This window comes from Puma concolor, chromosome A1, assembly GCF_028749965.1.
Source record: "Puma concolor isolate L17-30 chromosome A1, mPumCon1.1.hap2, whole genome shotgun sequence".
In the NCBI taxonomy this organism is placed as follows: Eukaryota; Metazoa; Chordata; class Mammalia; order Carnivora; family Felidae; genus Puma; species Puma concolor.
The window spans coordinates 124,130,308-124,152,007 of record NC_141667.1 but is presented as its reverse complement, the minus strand read 5'-3'; the positions used below and the strand labels follow the sequence as shown (position 1 = coordinate 124,152,007).

The window sequence follows — 21,700 nt, the reverse complement described above, 5'->3', positions numbered from 1 at the left end:
TTTGTCCAATTTCTGGGCTAGCTGGCGGTGGCGGAAAGGTTGCGGAGCGCAAAGCACTGTGGGCTGTTCCTGAGGTGCATTGTGGGAAAAAGCTTGTCGCTGCTGTGTTGTCGCTGGAGCTTTAGTCATTGGTGGCGTTGAAACACCGCAGTCGAAATGCCAGAGCGAGACAGTAAGGCTCGGGTCATCTGTTCTTTATTACCTTCAGGGCTTGGGACACTTGGCGTGTTGTTTTCGCCTCAGTTCTTAAGCCCTGTGTGGAATCTGGGGGGTGGAGAGAGGGCGGGGTGTGACGCTGGAATCTGGCGAAGCCGTTGGGTCCCGAGTGAAAACGGGAATCTCCGGACTGTTGTCTCTAAGCCTTGTCCTTGCCCCAAGTGACAACGGATGGTTTATCTGTGAACTATCCCCTATCCCCAGCACTTAATCTTGAATTGCGCCAATTTATCTTTCACGCAGTATCTTAGATGTCATCTTCAGGAAGTCTTTGCTGATCCTCCAGCGCTGGTTTAGGGGCCCTCTCCTCTGCACCAACAGCTCCTTGCATTTTCTCACTTCGGCACATAATTATGATCTTTTGTCACTGTCTTTGTTCTTACCGTTCTTCCTCACTATATTGTGAGCAGTTTGACGTGAAAACATCCGTATTGTTCGCTGATACATTCCAACTTTTGCACAGGGCCTGACACGAAAGAGATTTAGTGCCTATTATTTTTCTTAGGTGAGCCTTTCTCCAACCCTTTGGCTCCAGATGGCCACGATGTGGACGATCCTCACTCCTTCCACCAGTGAGTGTTTCAGTATGGGACTATGGGAATGAACTAGGGGGCAAGTAGAGTGGTGTGGTGACAGTGAAAAGAATTCTAAGTTGCAGCAAGGATGGTCCAAAAAATTGTGCCACTTGCTTCTTTATCTCTGTGAACTTTAGCTGGATCAGGTCAATTGCATCAAAGTATTAGAGAGGAAATTCTGGCCGGGAGGGTGCTAGTTTTTAAAGTTAATGTTTAATTACATATGATACAGAAGTTGATTCTTGTAGAAAATTAAAGTAGAAATAAGGGTAAATAACATCCCCAGTCCCTTTCTTAGAGGTAACCACTGTTCCTTTTTTACTTGTCTTTTTTTCCTTTTTTTTTTTACATTTATATACATACTTGCATGTCTGAGGAAAATATATTATTACTCTATAATTTGAAGTCTTAAAATTAAATGGTACGGTGTTGTTTATATATATCATTTTGCCACTTGGTTTTCCCCACTCCATATCTTGGAGATTATTATATATTTTTTTAAGTTTATTCAGAGAGAGAGAGAGAGAGAGGAAGGGAGGGAGGGAGAGAGGGAGGGAGAGGGAGAGAGAACACCAGTAGGGGAGGGGCAGAGAGAGAGGGAGAGAATCCCAAGCAGTCTCTGCACTGTCAGCACAAAGCTGATGTGGGGCTTGAACTCACGAACCATAAGATCATGACCTGAGCCAAAGTCAGAAGCTTAACCAACTGAGCCACCCAGGCACCGTTTGGAGATTATTTTCATGGCAGTAACAAGGACTCCCTTCTTGACCAGATTTTCATCAGGCTTCTCTGGGGTCTGTTTTTGACTAGGACTGTTGGGCTCCTGTTTATCAAAGAATGCTGTTAAGCCAGTTTATGGAGAATCCCCTTAAGTAATGAAGTAGGTCCAGTCAGGGTCCTTTTTCTACCCTTGATGCTTAAAAGTTCCTTTTAGTAATTTTTTTTTATGTTTATTTATTTTTGAGACAGAGAGAGACAGAGCATGAACAGGGGAGGGGCAGAGAGAGAGAGAGACACAGAATCTGAAACGGGCTCCAGGCTCTGAGCTGTCAGCACAGAGCCCGACACGAGGCTTGAACTCACAGACCGTGAGATCATGACCTGAGCCGAAGTCGGACGCTTAACCGACTGAGCCACCCAGGCACCCCAGTAATTTTTTATACGTCTCCAGTTGTCCCAGTGTATATTCAGAGTTGAGTGTCAGTTCCTCTCCCTTAATGCAGTAGTCTTTATTCCTATGACAGTAGTCTTTTTTTTTTTAAGTTTTTTAATTTATTTATCAGAGAGAGAGTGCATGCCTGAGAGCAGGCGTTGGGCAGAGAGAAGGGGAGAGAGAGGCAGGTTCCATGCTGTCAACGCAGAGCCTGATGCAGGGTTCGAACCCATGAACTGCAAGATCATGACCTGAGCTGAAGCTGGTCACTTAACCGACTGAGCCACCCAACTGCCCTTACTATGACAATAGTCTTGAACAGTGTCTTCCTTGGGAACACTTAGCAGGATTCTTTGCTAAAACTGGGCACAGCAAGCCCAGAAAGAGCCCGACTGAAGTTTGGCCAAGGAGTAAGTCTTTGTCATTGTACCAATTAAAATTATCTCTTATACCATTGTTGCTATCTACCCCACATTTGAGAAACATGATTTAATTAGTCTCTAGTTAATATACATTTAGGTTGTTTCCAAGTTTTTATTATCTTCATATCCGAAACTGAACCTTTTTTACAGGCCTTCTAATATACCTATGTCAGTAATTAGCAAAGCTAAATATAGGTAAATGGAGTTGCTAGGTCATAGGAGATACACATGTAAATTTTGATACTGCCAACTTGTCCTCATATTGGCTGTACTGACTTATATATGTTCCCTTCAGCAGAATGTTTACTTCCCACATTCTCACTCATACCTGATTTATCAGACTTTTTAATTGTTAACACTGTGATGCATTAAAAGTGGCATGTTTTTGTCTTAGTTTGTATTTTCATGGTTTCCAGTAAAATTAACCTTTTTTTACATACTCCTTTTCCAGTTTTTACTAGGTACTCATTTTTAAAATCTTTGCCTTCTAGGTCAAAACTCACCAATGAAGACTTCAGGAAACTTCTCATGACCCCGAGGGCTGCACCCACATCTGCACCACCCTCTAAATCACGTCACCATGAGTAAGTTCTGGGGTCTTCCAACCTGTCTCTTATTTCCTTCCTATGGAAAATCTACCAAATTAGATGTCTTAGGAACTGGAAGCCTAGTTATTTTTGAAGACTATGATTCTGATTGTCTCCTGCTGGAGATTGAAGCTCCAGTGGAGACTGGGGTGCTTTAGGAACTCAGAATGTTCCACATACCACTTGTACTACTAGAGTTGCTGCTGGTGCTTAAATGGACAGAGGTCCATTCCAGCCCTATGCACTCAGATACTGGGGTAGATATTGGGGAATATATGATTTTAATAGTGCTTCAGGTGGTTGTGATGTTTTCTAACGCTATCATTGAATTTCTTTGTTTTCTAGGATGCCAAGGGAGTACAATGAGGACGAAGACCCCGCTGCACGAAGGAGAAAAAAGAAAAGGTGAAGGAAGGATGGAGGAGTGTTGGGCTTTAAGTGTTGGATAGTATTTGGGGGAAAGGAGTAGGAGGTAGTAGTAGGAGCATAAAGATTAACATTTTCCTTTATTATTTTGAGGTTCTGTGCTTCACTGGAGAGGAGGGATAGGTAGAGTGGCAATTTAGGACTCTGGAGTCAGCCTGCAGTATTTTAATCTCATCTTTACCAGTTTTTAGCTGGATAGCCATGGGCATATTGCCTAACCTTTCTAATAGTATTCTCATGGGTAGAACAGAGAGTGATTTCACAACTTTTTATCAGGTTGTCATGAGGATCAGCTGCGATATAAGTGCAGCTGATATAAGTGCATATAAGCACTTAGCACTAGTGCCTGGCATATGATAACCACCCAGTAATACTTGTCTACTGTTATCACCATCATCATCATTATCATCATTATTCATTTCTATGATACTAAAATTTCTGGACCTGGTATTTTGCTGTTCCTTTCTTTCGGGGGAGGACCAGCAAGGAATGACTGACTTTCAGTTGAAATTTGGAAGGTGATAAAAATTTAGATAACTTCCTGGTTGCCCTATGGAAAAATCTCTACAGAGTAGGGTGGCATTGAAGAATTCTGAATTGACAGAATGTCCTGAGGTGGCATTGAGACACTGTGATCTGGAAGATGCTGTAGTTCTGATTTTGAGAACTATCAAGAGGTGGCCAGCAGTTCTATCAGGACATATATGAGTTTTCACCAGAGAGTTGGAGGAAACAGGCAGGAACAATTCTGCTGACCTTGGGATAACAGCTGGTGAGCTTTACGCATTGCTTTTCTCTTGTCACAGTTATTATGCCAAGCTTCGTCAACAAGAAATTGAGAGAGAGAGAGAACTAGCAGAGAAGTACCGGGACCGTGCCAAGGAACGGCGAGATGGTGTAAACAAAGATTATGAGGAAACTGAGCTAATCAGTACCACAGCTAACTACAGGGCTGTGGGCCCCACTGCTGAGGCGTGAGTACCATGGCAGCCAGGGTGTGATTCCCTAAGCATTCCAGAGTCCTGCTATCACAGTGTGAGTTCTACCTAACACTTTACCCACTTTGGAGCCTCAGCTGAGCCATTTCAAGAGGGACTTGAAGACATAAAAGACTATTCTAATGTGGTTCTCTTTCCATATATAGGGACAAATCAGCTGCAGAGAAAAGAAGACAGTTGATCCAGGAGTCCAAATTCTTGGGTGGTGACATGGAACACACCCATTTGGTGAAAGGCTTGGATTTTGCTCTGCTTCAAAAGGTGAGCCTTGGTGGGTGGGTGGAGAGTAATTGTAGAGTGCTGAATGCTCTTGTACACGCCTTTCCAGGTGAAGGAGGGAGACTTCTGTTAGTCCAGACCATGTAGAAGGGCTAATGGTGGCTCTTGTTTAGGAGTAATTACTATTCATCCTTCAAGTGATCACCTAGGTATGGTTAAGCCCCATTCCTCACCTCCTACTTCCTGTACCTTTGCATTGTACCTTCTATTTCACTTATCATAGTTACCACATTTTGTTGTCTCTTCTGCTGTAAGCTCCCTTAGGGCAAGCACTGTATTGACTTATTTAGTATTGAGTCCTTAGTTCCTGGTACAGCAAGGTGTATAGTGGTGTTAGGTAAATGTATGTAATACGAATAAATGTCTAAACTCTAGGTACGAGCTGAGATTGCGAGCAAAGAGAAAGAAGAGGAAGAACTTATGGAAAAGCCCCAGAAGGAAACCAAGTAAGTAAACATTGTGGAGAGCTTGAGAGTTTAGAAAAGTGGGACTTAAAGTAGGAACACTTTGGATTCTGTGTCTCCCTCTTTCTCTGCCCCTCCCCTGCTTTCACTCTGTCTCTCTCTCAAAAATAAATATTAAAAAAAAAAAAGATAAAAAAGTAGGAACACATTTAGCAAAAAAACTTATTTTTATCTTTCTAGGAAAGATGAGGATCCTGAGAACAAAATTGAATTTAAGACACGTTTGGGTGAGTACAGAATTTCTACGCTAAAGGTTGTACATTTTAGGTGAATTGTAGGGACTTAATGCTCTGAGCAGGATATGCTTCTCCTTTCCCTCAACCTGCTTTCCTCTATCTTGCCCCCAGAGTAGCTAGTTCTTATAAAATGCTCTACTAGAAATTGGATGTGGACTTAGTCATTTCATGTGTATAAGTTATTAATGTCTCCTCAGTTACGTTGGAAGCTGTTTCAGATTGTGGTTTATGCATTAAGGGAAGTAGCTCGTAGCTTATGTGTTAAAGGAGGTAGCATGTTTGGTGATTAAAAGCTCAGAATTTGCAGTCTGAGACCTGGGTTTGAATCCTGGTAATGAAACTGCACTAGGCATGTGATATTAGGCACCTGACTTCACTTCACATTACCTGTTTGTCTGCAAAAATGGGGCTAATTCACCTCATGGGATTATTGGGGCAAAGAAAAGTAGTTTATGCACCATACCTATCATGTTAAGCATCTTTCTTCCTCACAGGGCCTAATACAATGTGAGGCACATAGTGCTCTTGAGAAGACTTTGTAAAAGACTGGATAGGAGCTCAGGCTTTGGAGATAGACTGCCTGGGTCCCCTTCTTTATTCTGTTGCTTGGTAGCTGTATGATTCTAGGTAAATCATTTCACTCTCAACTTTTGTATCTTTATCAGTTAAAAGGAGATAGTAAGGCACATCTTATAGGGCTATTGTGAAGTTTGAGTGGGGGCTGGCACAGAGTTAAGCACTTGATAAATGGCAGCTGTTAATTGTAGAAGGTTCTCAATGGCTATGCTTGCTGCTCGTCCTGTTTTTGTAGGCCGCAATGTTTACCGCACACTGTTTAGGAGCAAGGCATATGAACGCAATGAGCTGTTCCTGCCAGGCCGCATGGCCTATGTGGTAGACCTGGATGACGAGTATGCAGACACAGATATCCCTACCACGCTTATCCGCAGCAAAGCAGATTGCCCCACTATGGAGGTAAGTGACTTGAGAGCCTCTTACTTGAGCCTTAAACCTGGGAACCAGCCTTGATTCTGCCCTGGGTCTCATCCACCACATTTAACCCATCACTGAGTCCTGTCCACTTTTCACTTTCCACAGATTCACTTGAATCTAAATTTCAATTTAGATTCACTGGAGTGATTTTTACAAATGGCTGGTGTGATCTTTTTCGACATGTACATTTTTGCCTCACCACTATTGAGAAGCTTTCAGTGATTTCTCATCGAGAAATTGCCCTTGCACCTTTTGGCCTTCTGAGCCACTTTTCACCATGATTCCCTGTTGTTGTTCTCCAGGGAATCCCAGCTCTCTTGAACGTGCTAGATTCACTTTTGACACAGATCTCTTTGTATATGCTATTCTGTTTGCCTGGAATCTCCTGTAACACCTTTCTCTGTTTTCACCTAGTTGGTTATAATTTGTCCTTTAGTTTGTTAAGTGAATGAAGTGAAGAGATTCTTGCTCTGTGGGATAATATCCTTGCTACTTGGGGTTTTCAGGCCCAGACAACACTGACTACAAATGACATCGTAATCAGCAAGCTCACCCAGATCCTTTCCTACCTGCGGCAGGGTACCCGCAATAAGAAGCTCAAGAAGAAGGATAAAGGTAACCTGGAGAGTTAGGGAGAGAAACCTTAACTCTGGAGGGGCATTTGAGGGTGGAACCATGGTCTGCTGGAGCCTTCTGTGTCTAGAACATTGGGGGGCTCCTGGAGAGCAGCAAAAAATGAGAGCAATTAGAGCATTAACTTGGCTCACCCAGAAAGCAGTGGTCAGCTTTGAGACTTGATGGGGGAGAGTATTGGGAGATTTTATTATCCCACCTTCTAAACAGATGGGCATTCAGAGCTGTTTAGGCTAAGTGGGAATCAACTCAGGAATATTTTGTTCACTACTCTGTTTATATCTTTAGGGAAGATGGAAGAGAAGAAGCCCCCTGAAGCTGACATGAAGTATGTATTGTAGCACTGTCACCTGATGTGAGGGAGGAAGGAGCTCTTTGTTTCTTGTTTTTGGCATTTTGGGGAGGCCTTGGTGTGAGAATCTGGAGAAATGGCCAGGGAGAGTGGAAGTGGTGTGACTTTGGCAGCTAGGGATCTCTGTTTTTCTAGTATATTTGAAGACATTGGGGATTATGTGCCATCCACAACCAAGACTCCTCGGGACAAGGAGCGGGAGAGATACCGGGAACGAGAGCGTGATCGGGAGAGAGACAGAGACCGTGACAGAGAACGGGAGCGAGAACGAGATCGGGAGCGGGAGCGGGACAGAGAGAGAGAGGAAGAGAAGAAGAGGCACAGCTACTTTGAGAAGCCGAAAGTGGATGATGAGGTGAGATAGGACCCTGGTACCGAGTGGTAGAACTGCCCATCTCTGTGCCTGCCCAGCCAGGTAGGGTAGGGAGTTGATTCAGGGATTAGTCAAGTGGGGAGGAATGAGTGTAAATCCCTCATGGTGATACTCACTTCAGTTTCTCTTTTCTTTCCAGCCCATGGACGTTGACAAAGGTGGGTTGTATCTGAGACATCTTGAATTAGCTCTGGTGGTCTTGTTTTGCCCTGGGCTGAGAGTCTATCCTAGAGTTCAGAGCTGGCAACGGTTGGGATTGTGGGACTTCTGGTCTGGGTTCTCATTAAGATCCACATCTTGCTTCATGGAAAAGAAAGAAGAGGAGTCTGGAGTTGCCTCCCTCTTCCTGGGCAATGGCAGGCATATTTGCTCTGTTAGATACAATTCCTCCAGCTTTGCGGTTCTGAAAGACGTGAGGCAGGTCTCACCGGCTGTATTCTTTGTACACAACCCCATTTCACCCAGAGTAGCTCATTATTAGTTGAAATTTGATTAAAATTATGTTAACTAGGGGCGCCTGGGTGGCGCAGTCGGTTAAGCGTCCGACTTCAGCCAGGTCACGATCTCGCGGTCGTGAGTTCGAGCCCCGCGTCGGGCTCTGGGCTGATGGCTCAGAGCCTGGACCCTGTTTCCAATTCTGTGTCTCCCTCTCTCTCTGCCCCTCCCCCGTTCATGCTCTGTCTCTCTCTGTCCCAAAAATAAATAAACGTTGAAAAAAAAAAATTTAAAAAAAAAATAAAATTATGTTAACTAAAAGAGTTTTTTCTGTTACTTAAAAAATGGTTTTTTGAAAACAGGTTAGAAGTGTGTGTGGAAAAGAGGTTGAAAGTTCCTTGTTTGACATTCTGAATAGAGTTCCCTTTCCCCCCCAGGACCTGGATCTGCTAAGGAGTTGATCAAATCGATCAATGAAAAGTTTGCTGGATCTGCTGGCTGGGAAGGCACTGAATCATATCCTTTATTTCACTATGTTGTTGGATTCTAGAAAACTGTTGTCCTGTTTCTTTCCAATTCCACCTACCTCCCTGTTTCCCCACAACCCCTGGCTCCCATCCTGCCTCTTACCTCTTATGGTGAATTTTGATAGAATTTTGCAGTCGTTGTGACTTCCCCTTTTTTCCCCACATTTGTTCTTTTTTTTTAAGGTATTATTTTTTTTTTTAAGTTTATTTCAGTAATCTACACCCAGTGTGGGGCTTGAGCTTAACGACCCTGAGATCAAGAGTCACATTCTCTTCTGACTGAGCCAGCCAGGTGCCCCATGCCTTTCCCATTTCTCAGAGGATTCACGCAAGCTCACAGCCTTCTCCTCACAAGTTTTCATGTTGGGGCTTCTAGGCCTTGGCCCTTCCTTCTTGAAGCTTTTCTGCTATAGGTAGAATTATTTTCTTTGACATGGCGTATGCTGAAGAAGCCAGAGGACAAGAAGCAGCTGGGAGACTTCTTTGGCATGTCCAACAGTTATGCTGAGTGTTATCCAGCCACGTATGTGAGACTGTTAAAGAAGGGAGGCTGGGATAATTGGACAATAAGTTGTGGGGAGGGGGATGAGGTGGAAATTTCATTAACTTGGACCCACGGGTACTTATTTGGATGAACTGTTCTTTGAGGCTCTGGGTGGGAGGTCTGGGGGTGGTGGTTGTCATTTCTAGGCATATGGCATCTTAGTTGGGTGGGTTTCTGGATAAAGCATAGGAGTATGGGTCTGCACCATCTCTTTAACTGTTGCTTCTCTCCAGAATGGACGACATGGCCGTGGATAGTGATGAGGAGGTGGATTACAGCAAAATGGACCAGGTGTGGAGTTGGAAGGATGGGTGGGGATTTGGGGGTAGTTACTCTTAAGCAGTATCCCCCCTCCCCCCTCCCAAAAGATCTGTCTCGTTTTCTGGGCCTTAACTTTTCCTCCACTGCAGCACTAAGAACAGCAGCATTGTGAGGTCATGAGAAGCTTAACCTTTAACGTATCTGTCCAGAAGCAAATGAGATATGCCCAAAATAGATTTATTTCCTACAAAATGCCAGGCTTTGATTTCTGTACTAGGCAGTAAGCAAGCCTTTAGTGCATAAAGAGAAAGGGTAGGAAGGAACTTCAGTCTTGAGAAAAATAACTGAATTTTATTCTAGCAGGATTGAAATGTTCTTCTCTGTCTTAAAAACAAAAATACCTTAACAAATAATACCATTAATGGTGGCGAAATTTCAACTAGTTTTTCCTTGTTTTTACTGCAGTGGTTGAGCATGGTGTAATTCCATCTTGGAGACTTGCTGAACCCTGGCTCTGCCAAGTTTTGTGACCTTGACAACTTATTTTACTGCTTATGCTTCAGTTTCCTCATCGAGAGAATTCGGAGGAATATGGTTGTTTTTTAATAGAGTTTGAGGAAATTAAATAAGTGTTCAGAATAATGCCTGGTACATAGTAAGCATTTATTAGGGTGGGATTTATGAATGATGAAACAAGATTGTGGGAGAACCTGGCTTTATTAAGGGCTAAAATTCTGTTTCCACTAACATTTCTAACTTCCCTGTTCTCACTGTGTCTCTAACAGGGTAATAAGAAAGGCCCCTTAGGCCGCTGGGACTTTGATACCCAGGAGGAATACAGCGAGTATATGAACAACAAGGAGGCTTTGCCCAAGTGAGTTGTACTAAATATGGCCAAAGATTGAGGAGAGGGATGATGATGGGCCAGCCTTCACCAGAACAGGTTCTCTAGTCACAGGGCCATCTGGGAACACCTTGCTACTGCTATGCAACCTCTGATGCCTTCTTTCTCCCAAATGTCCTTTATTGTTCTCAGAGCTGCATTCCAGTATGGTATCAAGATGTCTGAAGGGCGGAAGACCAGGCGCTTCAAGGAAACCAATGATAAGGCAGAACTAGATCGCCAGTGGAAGAAGATTAGTGCAGTAAGTGAGACTGCCTCTTAGGTGGACTTCATCTGAGGGAGACAATGGCCCACAGATGCAGGAATAGGCAGGGGGTTGGAGAGCAAAGGAGAGCGGTCAGACTTGTGTCTTAGGTGAGCTTAGACTCACAGCCTAACTGTTGTGTGTTAACTGTTCTTTTTTGTAGATCATTGAGAAGAGGAAGAAGATGGAGGCTGATGGGTGAGCAGTAGCATTTTTCCTCTGGGGCACTGTAATAATTGGTTAGAGTACTGATCTTATGCCAACTCCTTTTTCCTTCCATTGCAGAGTTGAAGTGAAAAGACCAAAATACTAATCTCTGGTTCCAACTGCAAAAAGATTCACAAGGATGTGCTTGCCACTGTTTGCTTTCTATAATTCCCCAAAGAGTTGCAAGGTGTCTTTCTGTGAATGTATATAAAATGTTGTATAATCATTTAGTTCCATTAAAACTGGTCAACCTGGGGGCACCCTGGGTGGCGCAGTCTGTTAAGTGTCTGACTCTTGATTTCAGCTCAGGTCATGATCTCATGGTTTGTGGGATCAAGCCCTGTGTCTGGGCTCCGCTCTGACAGTGTGGAGGCTGCTTGGAATTCTCTCTCTCCCTCACTCTTCTGCAAACCCTTCCCCCCTGCTCTCCCTCTCTCTCTTAAAATAAATAAACTTAAAAAAAAAAACCAAAACCTTGTTAACCTGCTATGCTGTCTTCTCTGGGTTCAGCATCCTCCTTTCAGGACCCCTGAATCACCAAGAGGAATTCCACTGATTGTGTAAAATGTACATGTGGAAAGTTAGCTCAGACCTTTAAGCCGTGGTTCTAGATTGCTGGATAAGGATCCTAGCCGGGATGCCTAGTGGAGAAGGATGTAATGACCTCACTGATGGGCAAGAGGTAAACAGGAACATAAGGATGATTGGTCTTAAATAACAGAGGCATTCAGGCCCATATGTGGCCTATTCTTAGGACAGAGATTCCCTGGGAATTAGGGTCCACCCAATGGGCTACCAGTCTGATTTCAAGGTTGTGCAGGACTAAGCTCTAGGTGAAGGTACCTGAGGACAATCATGGGAATAAAAATGAATTTAACCCCCCCCCCCGTGCTTTTAGTAATTCTAAACACAAATTGCTGATTCTCTGGCTGAAGGGATAATCCTAGTAAGTGCCTTGGGGGGGGGGGTCCCTATGCTAGGCCAGCAGGGTTTGGTGCCCTTCAACACCCTGAAATGTTTGTCAATGCCCCAAGTGGGTCCCTGGCCTCTGAATCATTCCATCCCCAACCTTTTCCCCCTCTCTGCTCATTGCTAGCACTTTGGTCTGGTGCTCATAGGGTCATCATTTATTTTCTGACTGGATGCCTAGCTGCCACTTCTTACCCTGAGCCCAAGACCTGTCCAAGAAAGCTAGAAGGCCACCTTAACCTTTTTGCCTTGCTTTTGGTCACTTTTAGCTTGATAGGGCAAGATCATTTGAGGAAGCCAGCTTTGTGCATGGCACCTAGAAGGATGAAATTGGGCCTTGTCTGCAACAGCACCTAGAATGCCTAATATCAGACAGTAAAGGACATCCTGGTCTCATGGTTGAAGCAGTGGTCTCAGTTAAGGGTCACAGAAACCTGGCTCAGATAAAGGTATCTAGAGGGTCATTAAATTTAACACCTGGCGTTTGGGGGTGTGTAGCTGGCTCAGTCCATAGAGCATGCGACTCTTGATGTCAGGGTCATGAGTTCAAGTGCCATGTTGGGCATAGAGCTTAATTTAAAAAAAAAGACCTGGGAGTTGACTCAGTTTAAAATTCATTTCTGGGGGTGCCTGGGTGGCTCAGTCGGTCGAGCATCTGACTTCAGCTCAGGTCATGATCTCACAGTTCGTGAGTTTGAGCACCACGACAGGATCATTGCTGTCACCATGGAGCCTGCGCGTCCCTCATTTGCATTCTCTCAAAAATAAAAAACGTTAAAAAGAAAATAGTTTCTGGCTCTTTCCATGGCAGCAGAGCTCTTGCAATCAGAGTCAATGTTCCTAAAACCCGCCAGACTTTCTGCAAGAAGTATGGCAAGCACCAACCCCACAGAGTGTACACAGTACAAGAAAGGCAGATTCTCTGTTAAGCCCAGGGAAAGCAGCGTTGTAACAGGAAGCAGAGTGGTTATGGTGGGCACACTAAACTGATTTTCTAGCAAAAGCATAAGATTACAAAGACGATTGTGCCGAGGGTTGAATGTATTGAGCCCAATAGCAGATCTAAGAAAATGCTGGCTATTGGGGCGCCTGGGTGGCTCGGTCGGTTGGGGTTCGACTTCGGCTCAGGTCATGATCTCATGGACCGTGAGTTCGAGCCCTGCGTCGGGCTCTGTGCTGACAGCTCGGAGCCTGGAGCCTGTTTCAGATTCTCTGTCTCCCTCTCTCTCTGCCCCTCCCCTGTTCATGCTCTGCCTCTCTCTGTCTCAAAAATAAATAAATGTTAAAAAAGAAAAAATTAAAAAAAAAAATCAAAGTGATCTTTAAAAAAAAAAAAAAAGAAAGAAAATGCTGGCTATTAAGAAATGCAAGCATTTTGAACTGGGAGGAAATAAGAGAAAGGGCCAAATGATCCAGTTCTAAGGTTTATATTTGGTTATATTATGAAGACCATAACATCTTGAGGTTATGTTAAATAATAAAAATCAGTTTCTGCAGAGGAGCCTGGCTGGCTGACTTGGTCAGTAGAACATGTGACTCTTGAACTAAAGGTGTGAGTTCAAGCCCCATGCTGGCTGTAGAGCTTACTTTAGAAAAATTTTTTGGGGGTGCCTGGGTGGCTCAGTCGGTTAAGGGTGGGTCTTTGGCTCAGGTCATGATCTCCTGATCTGTGGGTCATGATCTCACGGGGTTTGTGCCCCCCATCGGGCTCTGTGCTGACAGCTGGGAGCCTGGAGCCTGCTTTGAGTTCTGTGTTGCTCTCTCTCTGCCCTTCCCCCCTGCTCACACTCTTTCTCGAAATAAACATTTTAAAAAATATAAAAAAAATTAAAATCAGTTTCTGCAAATATCACCAAGACTTGTGGACATGACCGAGGTCCTCTGGTTGTCCACATGGTGAGTGACAAGGACCCCCAACACCACATGGCAACTTTTCCATTCACACAGGACATAGAGCTTCTCTGAGGTCCCTCACCTCACTCACCTCTTATTAAGGGCTTTGGGCATCAGCATATGTCTTAGAAGGCTTAGCATTACAGTTATGTGAGAAACTTCTCTTCAACCACAGAAGCTGTGCTCTTTATGTTCCCCACCAGAGAGTGCTCCCATCTTTATGGAGCCTTTGGTAACCAGAATGTTCAGAACGTCAACTGTTGTGCCCATTTTCCTCTTCAGCAACTCCTTGGCAGCTCTGAGCACTGTTGGTCTGGCCCACTGAGAGTATGCAGCCAAACTGTAGGAACCGGCAGGACGCTGTTCCTTTGGCCCGGAAGATGTGGAGCACGGAACACAGCAGCTTAAGCGTGCGCTTGAGGTGCTTGCTGTCCAAGACCCCGCGTATCAAATTCTGGCGGTGTGGGGCTTTCGCTGCTGCCGGACTAACCTGGAGGCCGTCCATGGGCTTCACGAAGCCACGAACTGCTGGCGTCCCCTTCTGCTATCTCGAGGGCGGCAAATCATCCTTTATAGTTGCGGGAGGGAGTACCCTACCTGTCAGCATCGATCAGGATGAGGGGGAAAGGACTTAAAGGCAGTTCCCAACTTTAGGTGATTTGACCAAGGAGAGCAATGACGGTTGTGCCGTCTACCTGACCAAAAAAAAGGGCCACGGCAACACGGAGAACTACAACTTGAGGACCAGGTCCCTGGGATGCACTACACCCACGATACCTGCAGCCTGCCGGGACTTTACGCGTCTTAGCGCCACTTCCGGCCCCGCCCCAAAGGCGGAAGCGGAATCTGGGCCACTCCTCCAGGCGTGTGAAAGGGTTTTGGGATTACCGGTGCACTCTTGAGCGGTCTCGATTCCTCTGGTGCATGGACCGCACGTGTGAGGAGAGGCCTGTGGAGGATGAGAACGACGAGGAAGACCCCAACTCCACGGAAGCCCCAATCCGCATCCGGGACACTCCGGAAGACATCGTGCTGGAAGCTCCAGCCAGTGGGCTGGCCTTCCATCCGACCCGCAACTTTCTGGCGGCGGGGGACGTGGACGGGGACGTGTACGTGTAAGTGCTGGGCAGGGCTGGGGGCTGCCGCATCTGGAAGCTTCCCAGGGATAGAGGTAGGACGAGGAGAGAAAAGTTGCAGGGAAACAAGTTTTAGAAGACTGAAGTGGTCTTATTCGTTCAACAGCATTTGGTTTTAAACCAGTTAGTTACCTGACCCTGAAACAGGCTCAATGCGGTCCCCCCACTTTGCTTCTTGCCTGTTTTAATCTTTCAAAAACACAAAACCCACCACCTCTCTTTCTTGATTAAAACCCTTCAATAGTTTACCTTGTTTTTAGGATTAGGTCCAAACTCCTTAATCTGGCTTTTAAAGTCGTGACCACCTGGCTCTCGCTTACTTCCCCCTTTACTGTTTTATTCATCCTCTTATCTTTTAAATGTATCTGTTTATTAATCGTTATTGCAGGCACACATAAAATGCTGGTTGCAGCTCATTAATGGGTCATGAGTGGAGTTTAAGGAACACTTTTCTGTATTCTGTAGTCCGTTTTGTTCTCCGTTATATCTCCTGCTTCTAGACAAGGGTAGGTGCTCAATACGTGTTTGATTTTGAAGAAGTAGGGTGGAAGCAGTGAAAAGCCACTGAAGATTTTAGCCAGAAGAGTTGTGCTGTCAGATTTACTTAATGAATTTAAACCTCAGCCTCCTCATTAGCTTCAGTCACCTTGGGCAAGTTAATTTCCATATTTTCGTGTTCAAAAATAGGAATAATAATAGAGGCTTACCTCTGAGATATTGCATGTTTGGCTCCAGACCATTGCAATAAAGTGAGTCATAGGAATTTTTGGGTTTCCCAGTGCGTGTAAGTTAAGTTTACACGATAGTGTAGTCTATTAAATGTGCATTAGCATTATGTCTAAAAAACAATATACATACCTTAATTAAAAAATATTTGATTGCTAAAAAATACTAACTATAATCTGAGTCATAATCACGATCACAGATGATTATAACAAATATCATGAAAAACTTGGAATTTTGCAAGAATTACCAAAATGTGACACAGAGACACACAGTAAGCAAATGCTATTGAAAAATGGCATGGATAGACATACATACCAGAGAGTCGCTGCAGACCTTCAGTTTGTAAAAAATGCAGTATCTGTGAGGCACAATGAAAGGAGGTATGTCTGTACCTATGTTGCAGAGTGTCAGGTGTATATACTACAGCACCAAAGTTCAACAAATGTGGGTTCTGTTCTACTGCCTTTCATACTTCATGCCATACGCTTGGGAGTACCTCTGGACTTCCACCTTTACTCACACCCTCATTGCGTCAGGTTTTTCTCCTCTTCTCTGCTCCCAGCCACTGCCTTTTGGCAGGTTTCTGACTTCTCCCATGACCATTCCAAAGAGGTTCCTTTTCCCATAGGACTAAATTAATAATCCTGCTTGGCCTATGGTCTCAAGTCTAGTCTAACTCATTTTTCCGGATTCAGCCATTCCACTCCTGCCAGTGGAACCCACCTCATTCCTTGTCTCTACCCTAGAAGAGACCTTGATATGTGCCTCCAGTATCTGCAAGGTGAATTGCTTTACATGACCCAACTCATTTCGTAACCTTAGCTTTCCAGGGCTCTCATCCTTAAGGCACTGGGACAGAGCAAACAATAAGCAGATGCAGTTCTGCTCATCTGAAACTCACTGGCAAGCACTTAGTCGTTGGTCCTTTTTGAAGATCTGCTCTGAGGTAGGCACTGGTAATACACTGTGGACAAGTATTTGCCTCAAAGCTGAGCTTTCAGTCTTGTGTTTCTCTGCTCCACCTCCATTTTGATCCTACCTCCTTTTCATCATGTGGACATGTGGCCACAGTGTCCTGTAATCAGTTGTTACCTGGGGTACAAGACCCCTGTCTTGTTGATTTTTACATTTCCAGCTCCTGGGGCTCTTCTGACTTCAGTAAATATCTCATGCTCTCCATAGTGGTCCAGATCTAGTATTTCCTGAAGCTGGGGCTTTGCTTTGTAATGATGTTGTGGGGTCAGCTTACAAAATCCTGAGCAAATACACTTTGAATTAACGTATATTGAATTAAAGACAGAACATTTGAAGCTCACTGAAAGCGGAAAAATGGGATGGTGAGCTCTTTGGGTTTGGTGGTGTGCAAGTGTGAGTTCCTAGGTACGTTGGAAGGTTGAGTAGTCTTTATGTTCCATGCTGCCAAGATCTGGGGTCATTCAATCTCCTCCCCCCTCCACCCCCAGCTTTTCCTACTCCTGCCAAGAGGGAGAAACCAAGGAGCTCTGGTCTTCAGGTCACCACCTCAAATCCTGTCGAGCCGTGGTCTTCTCTGAAGATGGGCAGAGTGAGTATTGGGGAAGGCAGCCAGGGATACGGTGGCAAGGGATCAGTGAGCAGCACCATGACCTGGGCACCTTTTCCCCCAGAACTTGTTACTGTCTCCAAGGACAAAGCCATCCACGTTCTAGATGTGGAGCAGGGACGACTGGAAAGACGCATATCCAAGGCTCATGGGTAAGGGAAGCTAATTGTGTGTTGAGGTCAAGGGTAAGGTGGTTAAGTCCCTACTGGAACAAAAATGGCTCAAGAAGCTCTGTACCTCTAGTGCCCCCATCAACAGTCTTCTGCTGGTAGATGAGCATGTCCTGGCCACTGGGGATGACACAGGTGGCATCCGGCTCTGGGACCAGCGGAAGGAGGGCCCCTTAATGGATATGCGGCAGCACGAGGAGTATATTGCCGACATGACTCTGGACCCAGCTAAGAAGCTGCTGCTGACAGCCAGGTACAGCCTCAGAGCTGCTTCCCCTTCCCTGTTAAATGTCTCCCTCGCTGGGAGCTTTGGCCAAGCCTGCTGCTCTGCTCTCTCTACAGTGGGGATGGCTGCCTTGGTGTCTTCAACATCAGGCGACGCCGGTTTGAACTGCTCTCAGAGCCTCAGTCTGGAGACCTGACCTCGGTCACCCTCATGAAAGTACAGATGGGTATGAGGGTTTGGGATTATGCTAGAATCTGGTCTGAAGGAGTGCCACAGACCTGTTTTTCTCCATTTCCCTACAGTATGGAAAGAAGGTGGCCTGTGGCTCCAGTGAAGGTACTATATATCTCTTCAACTGGAACGGCTTTGGGGCCACAAGTGATCGGTTTGCCCTAAGAGCTGAGTCTATTGACTGCATGGTTCCAGTCACGGAGAGCCTGCTGTGCACTGGCTCCACTGATGGAATCATCAGGTGAGAGAAACTGGAGAGTCTTAAGATCACATGAGGGTCAGACCCAACCAGCCAGGGCCCAACACTCTTTTCTCTCTGCCCAGGGCTGTCAATATCCTTCCAAACCGAGTGGTGGGCACTGTGGGCCAGCATGCTGGAGAGCCTGTGGAGAAGCTGGCCCTTTCTCACTGTGGCTGCTTCCTGGCCAGCAGTGGCCATGACCAGCGCCTTAAGTTTTGGAACATGGCCGAGCTGCGGACTGTGGTAGTGGATGACTACCGCCAGCGGAAGAAAAAGGGAGGGCCCCTCCGGGCCCTAAGCAGTAAGGCTTGGAGCACAGATGACTTCTTTGCAGGACTGAGGGAGGAAGAAGACTCCACAGCTCAGAAGGAAGGGGAGGAGAGTGAGGATGAAAGTGATTGAAGGGATGAGGTCAATCTCAAGATGGGTCCTCCCTGGGGAAGTCTTGCTTCCTGGGCTGGATACCAGAGAGGCTATTTATTTATAATACTCTTGTGCAGCACACAAGATGCATAGCTAGAGATGCAGGACCGAGGGCGCTCGTGACAAAGCACTTGCCCTGTAGCGGCTACTCACTCTACCAGTGTAAGAGAAGCCCGCAGCTGGGGCAAGACAGCACGGACACAGGTGTACACCAACCAGGGGTTTAATATAAATACAACCAGCATAGAAAAACCCAACATCACACACCAGAATGTAAAGTACTGGGGACATAAAGCAGATTTCTGAACCTTTGGCTCAGCCAGCCCCCAAATAAAATCAACAAAAATGACAAATCAACAAAATAAGAAGTGAGATTCATATTAAGCTGTGGGAGGAGGAGGAAGGTTTGTGTATGTATCACACAGAACGGCCAAGGAATACCAAAGGGCCAAGGTTAGTCCCTGGGCTGGGAGGGGCATGGCAAGGTCCCTCACCACAACTTAGCCAAACCAGAGCTGTCCCAGGTGTACTGGGGCCCTGCCCCAAAGGGGAGGCTGTGTCAGAGGTAGGGCAGAGCCCATCTTCCTCCCCCTTTGAAATCCGATGGTGGCTGCCCAGGCCTGCTGGGCTGGGGACTGACACAGGCTCTGTCAACTCGTTTGGGCTGCCTGTCAAGAGGACATGGTCACTGCTTAACCACGGTACCTGCCTTAGCCCCACCAGTCGGTAGAAGACTGGCTCTAGAGGCACTCAGTGCCTCTAGCAACCTTGCAGACACAGCATCCTTAGCCATCTCATGCCCATTCTGCACATCTGGGGCCAGCACAACCCAGATGAGGCCACTGAAGGGCACTGGATGCCCAGGGATCACCACCTGGTACCAGAAGCGGTGCCAGCCAGCAGGGCCCATGCCCAAACACTTGGTGAGGAACACAGGGCTGCCCAGCTTCATCCGCTGGCACAACAGCTGCAGGGCACCCCGAGCCCCTTGGGACTCTAGCTTGTCCCTGGCCAGGGCCAACCGACTGCCCTCTGGCTGTAGGCACTGCAGGGAGGGGCCCACCAGCTGCTGGCGGAGTCGCTGCTTCAGATCTGGCTTGAGCCACTCCACAGCCACCTGCTCTCCACAGAGGCGTGATTGCCCTGCAGAAAAAAGGCAGAGACAAGGGCAGGTCGAACCCCTGGATCCTGAGCCCCCAAGCCCTATCAACACAAGCCTGTTTAATTTCTAGCCTCCCCATTTCCTGGTAGTGTAACCTTGAGCAACTTCTCCAGGCTTCATTGTGTTTCTTTGTAAAGGGGGTGTAGTAACTGCTATCTCCTAAATTCCTTGTTGGAATGCTGGTTGATGCAGGCTTTGTCTACCTTATAACCATCATAATAGCTAACCTTTACTGCGAATACCTGCCAAGAATCAGGGAATGTGCTAAGTGCCACCTAATTCTCAAAACAGCCTGAGGAAGGAAGTTCTACAGTAGATAAAAGGTAGACTCGGTAGGACTACCTTGGGCGAATCAATCTCAAAACTGTCTCTTTTCATATCTAAAGAGGAAGATCAGTCTGTGTGTGTCACTGGGATGCTGATTAAGTTACAAGATAATGCCTGGAAAGCTTTAAAGTTACCATAGATGGTAGCTGGTAGGTAGCACAAACGGAAATTTAAAAATCTCAGGTTAAATAGCATGAGGTCGAAAACTCAGGGATTCTTAACGCTACTATCTTGCTCTTTACCCTATATGCTGACGTGTAAAAGTGCACGGCATAATGTGTTTGGCCCCAACCAGCGGCCCCCCCACCGCCTAGCTCCCATACCTTCCACTAGGGCTTTTTTGGCCATGGCGGCGGCGCGGTGCGAGTTGAACTTCAGCAGCGCAATTTGCGCGGGCGCGGGCCCAGGGCTGGGCATCAGCAGCGCCTCCTGCAGGCCGGGACCCAGGGGCTGTAGCGCGAGCAGCAACGCGCGGCGACTCAACCCCGGAGGCAGCCCGTCCACACTCAGCTCGCACTTCTCAGTACTGCGGCACACGAGCAGCGGGCAGGAGGGCCGCAGCGGGTGGTTGTGCAGCGTGGCGATGGCGGCCTGGGCGCCGCGCCGCGAACTGTAACGGGCGTAGGCGAAGCCACGGTTTAGGCCGCTGAAGGTCATCATCAGGCGGAACTCGTAGAGCCGGCCCACGCGCTGGAACAGTGGGATCAGCTGGTGCTCGTACACGTCTTGGGGCAGCCGCCCGATAAACACCTCTGAGCCGGCCGGCGGCGGGCTGCCCACCCAGCCTGGGGGAAGTGGGTGGGAAAGGGGCACCGTCAACCTACCGCATGGTTCCAGGTTCGAACCCAGGAACCCAGCCCGAGAGAGCCCATGTGCAAACATCTGTGAAATGGGCGCAACACTCGCACCCCGACTCGTAGGCATAACTAGGCACCCGAACTAACAACGGGGCTAGCACAGAGTAGGTGCACCTTAAGACCGGCACCCTCCCTCGAGGGGGCGGACGGGCGGGGTGGGTGGAAAGCTACGGACAAGTTTTCTCAGCTTCTTGGGTGGAAGGGGTGCAACGGGTTAGAGGTTTCTGACTGCACAGCCCCGGGATAGAACACCCCCGCCCCCAAGAGGGTGCCAGCCGGGACCGTCAAGGATTTTGTAGGGTGGGACTACCGTACCTGGGGGTGGCCCGCCATACTTCCTCTGCCCGTTCACCTGCACCAGGCGGATGCCCGTCTCCCTGACCCATGCCTCCAAAGCTGCCTTGTTTTCCGGATTCACCCTCTCACACCACAGCTGAAGGGGAAAGGGCTGGTTGGAATGGCGGATCACCGCGCCGCCGCCACCTCGCCTGTGGAGCTGCAGCCCAAGGAGTCCCCACTCCCAGCGCTGGTGGCGCTTGTCGACCCCATCTCGCTAACCACCTTACCTCACATTCCCGCTTGGACTGCATGGCTATCCCGCCAGCTACTCTGTACTCGCTTTATAACCTCCTCCCCCCGTCTGCCTCTGGAAGCTTCCCTACCCCTCCACCCCCCAAGCTCTCATTGGCTCTGAACAGGACCCCGCCTCCCAAGGGGGTGGGTGTATCCACTGCACGTGCGCTGCGGAAACCTCCTACCCGCAGGTGAAAGCTAGGAACCTTAGCGGGTGGATGTGCTCGCAGTCTCACCTCCTAGGGCATGGATGTGCGCTGGCTGGCGGCACCCTTCACCCTGGGGAAGAGCTCGTGGCGCCTAATGTAAGTTCTTCTCCCCATTTTACACCGCTTAAGTGGTTGAAATGGGAGGC

At 47.1% G+C, this 21,700-nt stretch overlaps 3 protein-coding genes and 1 long non-coding RNA gene across 4 annotated transcripts; 2 read left to right on the top strand and 2 right to left on the bottom strand.

Annotated features, from left to right (window-relative positions):
- Nucleotides 1–16: 16 nt before the first annotated feature.
- Nucleotides 17–11,106, top strand: IK (IK cytokine). Its single transcript, XM_086702387.1, has 20 exons — nucleotides 17–172; nucleotides 722–788; nucleotides 2,858–2,950; nucleotides 3,299–3,358; nucleotides 4,186–4,353; nucleotides 4,524–4,638; nucleotides 5,032–5,102; nucleotides 5,301–5,347; nucleotides 6,168–6,331; nucleotides 6,856–6,964; nucleotides 7,271–7,310; nucleotides 7,470–7,689; nucleotides 7,847–7,865; nucleotides 8,580–8,658; nucleotides 9,112–9,192; nucleotides 9,447–9,504; nucleotides 10,260–10,348; nucleotides 10,511–10,619; nucleotides 10,786–10,820; nucleotides 10,908–11,106. The coding sequence occupies exons 1-20, from the start codon at nucleotides 157–159 to the stop codon at nucleotides 10,933–10,935; spliced, it is 1,668 nt and encodes a 555-aa protein (XP_086558513.1). The 5' UTR covers nucleotides 17–156; the 3' UTR covers nucleotides 10,936–11,106.
- On the bottom strand, nucleotides 2,041–14,545 carry LOC147584423 (uncharacterized). The gene is made up of 2 exons (XR_015249552.1): nucleotides 13,783–14,545; nucleotides 2,041–8,110 (listed from the first exon to the last, which is right to left on the bottom strand). It is a non-coding gene; the product is annotated as an uncharacterized LOC147584423 (long non-coding RNA).
- A 70-nt stretch (nucleotides 14,546–14,615) lies between these two features.
- WDR55 (WD repeat domain 55) lies at nucleotides 14,616–18,779 on the top strand. Its single transcript, XM_025924492.2, has 7 exons — nucleotides 14,616–14,806; nucleotides 17,017–17,117; nucleotides 17,200–17,287; nucleotides 17,379–17,558; nucleotides 17,648–17,747; nucleotides 17,834–18,003; nucleotides 18,087–18,779. Exons 1-7 carry the CDS (start codon nucleotides 14,616–14,618, stop codon nucleotides 18,403–18,405), a joined length of 1,149 nt encoding a protein of 382 aa, XP_025780277.1. The 3' UTR covers nucleotides 18,406–18,779.
- DND1 (DND microRNA-mediated repression inhibitor 1) lies at nucleotides 18,634–21,668 on the bottom strand. Its single transcript, XM_086716503.1, has 4 exons — nucleotides 21,624–21,668; nucleotides 21,088–21,325; nucleotides 20,239–20,700; nucleotides 18,634–19,569 (listed from the first exon to the last, which is right to left on the bottom strand). Exons 1-4 carry the CDS (start codon nucleotides 21,666–21,668, stop codon nucleotides 19,112–19,114), a joined length of 1,203 nt encoding a protein of 400 aa, XP_086572629.1. The 3' UTR covers nucleotides 18,634–19,111.
- Nucleotides 21,669–21,700: the final 32 nt, after the last annotated feature.